The sequence below is a fragment of the Camelus bactrianus genome, chromosome 32 (genome assembly GCF_048773025.1).
Source record: "Camelus bactrianus isolate YW-2024 breed Bactrian camel chromosome 32, ASM4877302v1, whole genome shotgun sequence".
Classification (NCBI taxonomy): domain Eukaryota; kingdom Metazoa; phylum Chordata; class Mammalia; order Artiodactyla; family Camelidae; genus Camelus; species Camelus bactrianus.
Genome location: NC_133570.1, coordinates 21238331 through 21246611, shown reverse-complemented (window position 1 = coordinate 21246611; position 8281 = coordinate 21238331). Strand labels below are relative to the sequence as shown.

The window sequence follows — 8281 nt, the reverse complement described above, 5'->3', positions numbered from 1 at the left end:
ACACAGGCTGCCCTACATCCTTCAAGCTGTATCCAAGCTCTGGAGCCTACCGGACACCTGGTAGGTGTTCACTCAAGGGTGTGGATGGACCGACCTCCATACATTCATTCCTAATCAGGCACATCTGGATTTCGTGTCCCTGATTCTGACCTAACGTGGGCTCAACTTCCAGTGTAGCCGCCCAGGGCTATCCAGGAAGTCCTGTTCACTTTGAGAACAGCAGACAAGGTTCTGCTGACAAGGACTGGGTTTAGGGGCAGAATTTGAAAGGTCAGGACACATTCTCCTGACCAAGTCCCTTCGGATTGGTCTAAGACTCCACTTTCAAGAAAAGCAAAGAGAGGATGCAGCTGTATTGGCTGAGCAGCGAGGGCAGAGGGATAGTAGGTTTCTGCCTCACTTCCATGCCGGCCTGGAGCACTGAGCCACCACTGAGGCTGCTGTCATAAGATCCACAGTAACAGTCAGCCTCGTCCTCAGCCTGGAGCCCAGTGATGGTCAGGGAGGCAGAGCTGCCAGACTTGGAGCCAGAGAAGCGGTCGGGGACCCCCAAGGCTCGACTGTTAGCATTGTAGATCAGAAGTTTGGGGGCCATTCCTGGGAGCTGTTGGTACCACTGCACATAATAACCACTCCCAATATGTTGCTGATCCTTTGCAGGAGTTGGTGACCCTCTGGCCCGGGGATCCAGACACAGAGGGCGGCTGAGTCAGCACAGACTGGGCCCAGGACCCTGCAAGTGGGAGACACAGAGATGCTGATTCTGGGGCCCAAACGCAGAGGAGGACCTGGAGCCCAGGCGTCCTCCCAGCGCCCCTTCCCCTGTCCCTCATCCAGTCACCTGTGCAGTGAGCCAGCAGGGTGAGTAGGAGAGGGGACCAGGCCATGGTGGGGATGGTCACTGGGTCTTGCTTTCTGTGTCCTCGCAGCTGAGCAGAGTGTCCCCAGGTCTCTCCCATTCTTCATACTCTGAGAGAGGGAGGGGCCAGTCATGCAAAAGATCCCCCAACTCTCTGATCCCTCCCTGGTCCCAGGGTCCACTCCCTCTGCCTGAGGGGGCAGGGCATGGCCTCTGATTGGGCTGTGAGGGGCCCCGGGGTGGGGGTTCCCAGCTGGGAGACCTGAGCAGGGGACACCAGGCAGGTCCAGTGGGTGGTCCCAGCTTCAATCCTCTAATGATATATATCTGCCACCTGAGCCCAGCACGTAGCATGTGTCCAGTAAACGATGCACACAGATTGACTTCTGAATAGTCAGCAGCCATCTTGATTTTAGACAGATCTGGGATCTGCGTGTGTCCCTAGTTCTGCCCTGACCCATCATGGAATCTCCCAGGACAACCCTTCTGAATGAGAGACAATCAGATAATGTGTTGTTAAAGGACAGGCTTTAGGGGCACAAATTGAGATGCTGGGGCAACATGTCCTCAACCTTGTTCCCAGGAGTGGGTGTGAGATCCTCGATTTTGGTCACACGAGCAAGTCAAGGCCACACGCCTGTTAGGTCGCTGTCCAAGTGTGCAGGTGTCAATAGAAAAATTTCAGTGGTAGCTCTGCCCAGAGACCTGTCTTCTCAGGACCTGTGCAACAGTGCCCCCTACTGGTCTCTGATCCAGGGCACCCTGGCCCCTGTGTCACCACCCAGCACTCCTGGAGGGCAGACAAATCTGGCACGTGTTTCAATGTCATCTTATTCTCCACATGAGTAGACAGAGGAGGCTCCTCCACTGGGTTTGGAACTGAGACATTAACCATCCAGATCATTTCTAGACAGTGAATGCCCTCCAGGTGCTAAAGCTGGGAAGTATTAAACAGTCCTTCCCTTGCATGGGGTTCAGGATCACCTGGCATTTTGTCTGATCCTTCGATGTGCCTGGGTCGGTGCAAATACAGGGCCATCCTGAACCACGTTCAAGGGGGAGGGTATAGCTCTGTGGTAGAGTGTGTGCTTTCATGCCCAACGTCCAGGGTGCAATCCTGAGTACCTCCACTGAAAATAAGTAATAACCTAATTACTCCCCCAAGATACCTAAAAATAAATGAATAAAATAAACCAAGTTCATACTGTAACAGTCTACAGCATACTTTCCTGGTTCATATGGACAAAAATTCTATATGGGTACCCTGACAGACCGACACTTTTATCCTGGTGGTGGTGGTGGTCTGTGGGACACCTGTTAGATCCCCACCCCCAAGGGCTTGATTACGGGCATCTGATGGCTCTCTTGGCCCCTAGAACACAACATAGTAAAGACACAGTGTCCTCCCCTCCTGCACCTCGGGCTCCATTAGCCTGTAACCGCTCAGATCAGGATTCATTCTTTCCTCTTCTAAATCTGGAGTGTGTTCGTGATTTTTTTTTCCATGTTTGGTCTAATTTTTCAATTCTTTTCAGTTTAAGAATTGAGGGCGAGTCATTATTATAATCATCTGTAACTAATGACTTAATTAGTTAATTACTTGGAGGTGCATCCTCGTCTTCTGACCCTAGTGGCCTCCACAGCTGTTACCCATCCCCCTGGGAACCTTACATTTATTCAGCAAAGTCCTCCATAGACTGGTATTGAAGACAGAAAAAAGGTTCTAGAAAGTTTCCTGTAATGTTGAGGTTCTGTGTGATAATGAGGGTTGGATCATAGGCTCTAGACTCCAATGAACTGAGATCCTTTCAAATAACCTCTCAGTAAAGCAAAACAAAACAGAAACCAGAGTGGGAGACAATTAGACTAATGGAGGTAGACCCGGGAGAGGAGCTGGTCCCCCATGGGAAGGGAGGGTCTCCTGCACCTTGGCGACCAGGAGCTCCTCCCACCTGGACAGGGATTCTGCTTCGAGAAGGTCTCAGAGTCCAGGGCTCACCAGCAGAGCCTGGGCCAGGCTCATGGGACACGTGGTGACCGACCAGAACAGGAGCTGGTGCCCTGGGTCCCTTGGGCTGGACTTGTCTCCTCCTTGTCCTCCCCAGCCAGCACGAGGGGGGCTACTCTAGATACTGGTGACAAGTGATTTGTCACTGGAAGACCAGTAAGAGAGGAGGATAATTTCAGCCCATTGAGGAGCACACTGACTCCAGAATATCACTCTGGATCTTGTAGCTGAAGTGATGGCAGATTCCAATACCACAGCTGGTGTTGGCCACAGCGGGAGCAGGGACTGAGGGATCACACTCTGGTGAGTGGGGGACAGATGCCTATCTCCCATCCCGGGGACTGGAGTCCCAGCCCATCCAGGCTGTGCTCAGCTGGGTGACAGTGGTCATCACCCTCTCACTCAGGAGGAGCCCTGCAGGGGGTCAGTGAGGCTCTGTTGTTGGACAAGATTGGGAAACTTTCGTTTTTCAGATTTATCCTTACCTATTTCTTAATTTGATGCCATAAATTGGTACTTTTCCATTTTACTGTCAACTTCCGATGGTTCATTGCCAGTGTGTATTTTACCGCTCACTTCCGCATGTTGATTTTGGATCTCAGACCTCAGAATGAAGCTCTTAGACAAGAAGCATCCTGGGGTCACTCTTAGACACTAAGATGGGAGGAGCCAGGACCCACCACTGTCTACCACTTATAACATCTCCATGGGGAGGTGTTCATCTCAGAGCAAGTCCTGTCTGCCTGTGGAAACACAAGCAGGCTAAATACAACAGCAATGCTCAGTCTCAGATGTGAGATGAGGAAGAGGCTGTGATAGGGTCAGATTTGCTGTTCTCAGAAAACTCAGGTGCTGCCTGAAGATGTGACAACAAAAAGTCACCCTGAGTGAGACCTGGTCCCAGGCAGAGCAGCAGTGATGGCCCAGTGGGGAGAGCATAGGGCTGGTTTTAGTCTCACTTCCCTGTGGGGCTGGGGCACCGTGTGAAGTGTATGAGCCACTCTTGTATGCAGCACAGTAATAGTCAGCCTCGTCCTTGGGCTGCAGCCCAGAGATGAGCAGAAGCCCTGCATTGGCCGAGGCATCTTTGGACCCAGAGAAGCGGCTCGGGACCCCGGAGCCCTGCTGCTTATCAGAGTCTGAGTAGTAGTACAGGAGGTACCGGGGAGGGCTCCCTGCCTTCTGCTGGTACCAACTTATGTAGTAGCTGCCAACACTGTTCCCGCTGCTCAGGGTGCAGGTGAGTCTGGCTGATGATCCCGGAGATGCAGAAAGGGAGGGCGACTGAGTCACCACATGCTGGGAGAGGGACCCTGCAAACACAGACACAAAGGGCAGATGGGGCAGGACCTGTAGGAAGCATTCCCAGAGTCTGAGCCACAGGGGCTGCTGCAGGCAGGGACCTGAGACCCTGTCCCTGAGGCCCGTCCCTACCTGTGCAGTGAGAGAGGAGCAGGAGCAGGAGAGGAGTCCAGGCCATGGTTCTCACAGCCCCCTGGTCCCCACGCTGGGGCTGGGCTGTCCTGGGCCTCCTTTTCTTGCCAGTCCCTGCCAGTGGAGGGGTGGCCCATGCAAATGAGTGTCCTCCTAGAGACAGCCCAGCCCCTCCCTCAGTCCCGATGCTGGAGTTCAGCTCACAGCCCAGACTCGGAGTGGATGGAGGGTGGTCTCCTCCTTGGGAGACCCTAGGAGGAGGCACTGGCTGAGACGAAGTGGTCCCTGCCCAGGGGACTCTGCCAGCCAGAGAGGACACGTTGCTGAGTCCCCATCAGGAGCACAAGCTCCTCCCCCAGGCCCAGCTCCTGGGAGTGAGTGGTCCTCCCTTAGCAGCTGTGCACAGACCACAGGGCAGCCCCACAGCACCCCCTGCTGGTCACGGGGCACAAACTCACTGAGGACCAGACTCCTGAGAGCCAAGCTGATTTGGTAGCTCACCTGGTCCCTGTCTCCATTCACCTGTCCATGGTCTGCTTTCCGGAATCTGTGATTCTTTTATGCTGAGTCACAGCCTATAAAATGTTTTCATTTCCAAATGGAGTCCTGGTCCATGGAAGCTGCAAAGTTGTGCATATGGAACCATTAAAGGGTACAGCTCCCTCCCAGAGTACAGTCTAGAAAAGCTAACTGGTCCACGTGTGCACCAGTGACAAGGGGACAGTGACCTCATTTGAAGGACATGTAGGCTATTGGAGGAAAGAGTTTAGATTTGGATTTTCCATGAAGAAGCAAAAAGTCATCTTTGAAAACTGGAAACTCAGCAGACATTTCAAAACTCAGGAAATGCTTTCAGAATTTTGATGGAGTGTAGCATGATTTGTGGAAATGATATTGTTCGGCAGGCATATCACTTAGTGGTTCACATGTCATATATTTCTTTCCTTTTTGTTGAAGAATAATCAGTTTACAATGTGTCAGTGTTGGGTGTACAGCATAATGTTTCAGTCATACACACATACGTGTATTTGTTTCATATTCTTTTTCACTATAGGTTACTTTAAGATATTGAATCTAGTTCCCTATGCTCTACACAAAAAAACTTGTTTATCTATTTTATAGACAGTAGTTAATGTTTGCAAATCTCAAAATCCCAATTTTTTCGTTCCTACCCTATTTCCCCCTGGAAACCATAAGTTTGTTTTCTCTGCCTGTGAGTCTCTGTTTCATAATTAAATTCATTAGTGTCTTCCTTTTCTTTTCTTTAGATTCCACATATGAGTAATATGGTATCTTTCTCTTTCTGGCTTGCTTCAGTTAGAATGATGATCTTTAGGTCCACCCAAGTTGCTGCAAGTTGGCATTTCATTCTTTTCCATGGCTGAGTAGTATTCCATTATATTGATATATCACAGCTACTTGTAATATATTTGTCATGTGTGAGGATTGTGTTCTTAATATGGAGTTTTTTTTTCACAGTTATGTCTAATATTTCTTGTGAGGACCCTGTCTTAGAGTTCCTACAATTTTTCTGTATTATAAACAAAAATGACCACACCTGGGTTCTCTTGCTCATTGTTTCAGTTCAGTAGAAAGGCCATGTGTGCCTGTTGAATGTAGAAGCCATCAGGTCTTCACCATATCCTATGTCCAAATTTGCTTCAATTGTGCAAAAGCTCCATGATCATCTGAACTCACAGGTGTCTCAGTAAGTGTCCGGTAACCAGGACCACCTGCTTCTCCTCTGACAACAAAAAAATCCTCCTTCAGCTCAAGACAACTCTGCATTAAAGCACTCAATGACTCCTCGCTGCTGTTTGCATGAAATCCCAACCCCTCAGCCCCACAAGCTTCCTTCCTGATCTGGCCCCACACCCTCCACACCCACCCACAGCCCCTCCCCTAGCTCTGGGCCTCCTCCCTCCCTCCTCTGTCAGTGACACCTGGGCTCTTGCCCTTTCCCAGCATCACACCAGCCCCCTCTGTCTGCTGGGAGATCATGGGCTTCAACTTGAGATCAAGGTGGAAACACATTTAGGCAACTTTGGTGATCTGTTAACCCAGGGCAGACACACATCACAGCACACAGGGGTGGAGGTTTTCTTATTCACACGTCTGTCTTCATGGAAATCATTGACGTTACAGAAATCCATGATAATAGACTAAGGGGCCTCCCCGAACTTCATCCCCATCAGCCCTCATAAGGATGACTTCCCTCCTTCAATCTCCCCTCCTCTCACCCTCCTCCTACCCCCTCACCCATGACGTTAGCACACAGCCAAGCACCAGCATACCAGAGTCTCACTTTAGGACACGCCCATGCTCCACATTCCAAATTCCTGTGGATTCAAGCAGTCGATCCAACCGCAGTCACATGAATTAATCTGTGTGTTAATTTCCCTGGTAGGCAGCAAACTCAATGTCGTACTGACTGCCAAAGGGAAGGATACTAGGGACACTGGAGAATTTTCCAAACGAGGAGAACATTCGCTGTGGCCCGAGACCAGGCAGGTTGTGCACAGACCATCCTCACTGACAGGGGCTGAGTTTTGAAAATCCCTTGGAAGGTGGAAACTTTCAGAGGAGATCAGCAGACACCCCTGAACTGTGGGTCGGGTGATGGGATGGTTGGGGCTGGGCTGTCAGCAGGATTTTTGTGTCATTTCTCTGCCCGTGTCACTGTGGGTTACACAAAGCTGCTCCCACTGCCATGGTTTGCCCCACAGATGTATTCAGCCTCGTCTTCCTCCTGGAAGTTCTGGATGGTCAGGTATCAGTCCAAACCAGAACCTGAGCCTGAGAAACGATCAGAGACCCCACCCACTTGGATTCATCACCACTGGTGCCAACTCGCATCAGGAACTGGGGGCCATTCCCTGGGACCTGCTGGTACCAGTCCACACTATAGCCGCTGTAGCCACTGCTCAGGGTGCAGGTGAGCTTAGCCGAGGCTCACAGGGTGGCAGATGCAGAGGGCGGCTGTGTCAGCTCAGGCTGGGAGAGGGAGCCTGGAAACACAGACACCTGTTATGTCCCAAGGAAGGCCAAGGGGGGATGCTCCCTAAGGGTGGGGCAGGGGGGTGGGGAGCTGGGAGTCAGGATGCTGAGTTCGTCCGGACCTGTGCTCTGGAGGTGGAGGGGCAGGAGCTGGAACAGAGTCCAGGCCATGGTACAGATGCACCCGAGCTCTGCAGAGGCTGCCATTGCCCGGCTCTCTTATCCCCTCATCCCAGGACCAAGGACCCTTCAAGCAAAATATCTCCCATCCTGGGGCCAGCCCAGCAAGTCCCGGGGCCCTAGGTGTCCCTCATATCTAGTGTCATGTCTTGTTAGGGTGGCCCAGCTGGACTGGCCTGAGGCATGTCAGGGTCCCTGAGAGGATACCACCTGGTCCCCAGGGACCCTGAGAAGAGGCCTGGGACAGGCTTCTGGTGAGATGTGTCTGGCTGAGAGCCCCCAGTGTCTCCTGTGCTCACTGCATAAAATCAATGGTACAAGAGGTGAAGACAGACAGTTCAGCTGGGACCTTCCTTCCCAGGTCCTTAGAAAGCTGGGGTTCACTTCCCACGAGACTCCTCACCTGATGGGCCAAGAGTATGAGTGGGGGGTGTCTGGGGAGATCCATTAGCTTCTAGAGGGACTCACTGGATCCCCTGGGAAATGGGGTGACCCAGGGAGGGAGCACGGAGGATTTAGCAGGTGTAAAATCTGACTGTCCAGAGACATGAGGCCTCTATGGTAGGAAGGGATCTGAGAGGTTCAAGGTGGAGGAAGAGAGAGTGAGTGTCCGGTTCCTGGAAGATCTGGCAACAGGTCACCAGCTTCTGACAGTGACCTTAGGAATGACCGGGAGGTCACAGGGTGGAGCATTGTAGGAAGAGGGGGAGCCTGGGTTTGGGAGGAAAGACATGATTCAGAGGACAGGGGAGCAGGGGGAGCTCATTGAAAAGACAGAGGAGAAGCCAGGGAGGCTGAGAGGA

At 51.8% G+C, this 8281-nt stretch overlaps 1 gene segment (V, D, J or C); it reads right to left on the bottom strand.

The window, feature by feature from the left end:
- Positions 1 to 898: 898 nt before the first annotated feature.
- On the bottom strand, positions 899 to 4347 carry LOC105065302 (putative non-functional immunoglobulin lambda variable 5-48). The segment is given in 3 exon segments: positions 899 to 969; positions 3827 to 4180; positions 4302 to 4347. Coding segments are annotated over 3 exon segments (471 nt in total).
- Between the last annotated feature and the right edge of the window lie 3934 nt (positions 4348 to 8281).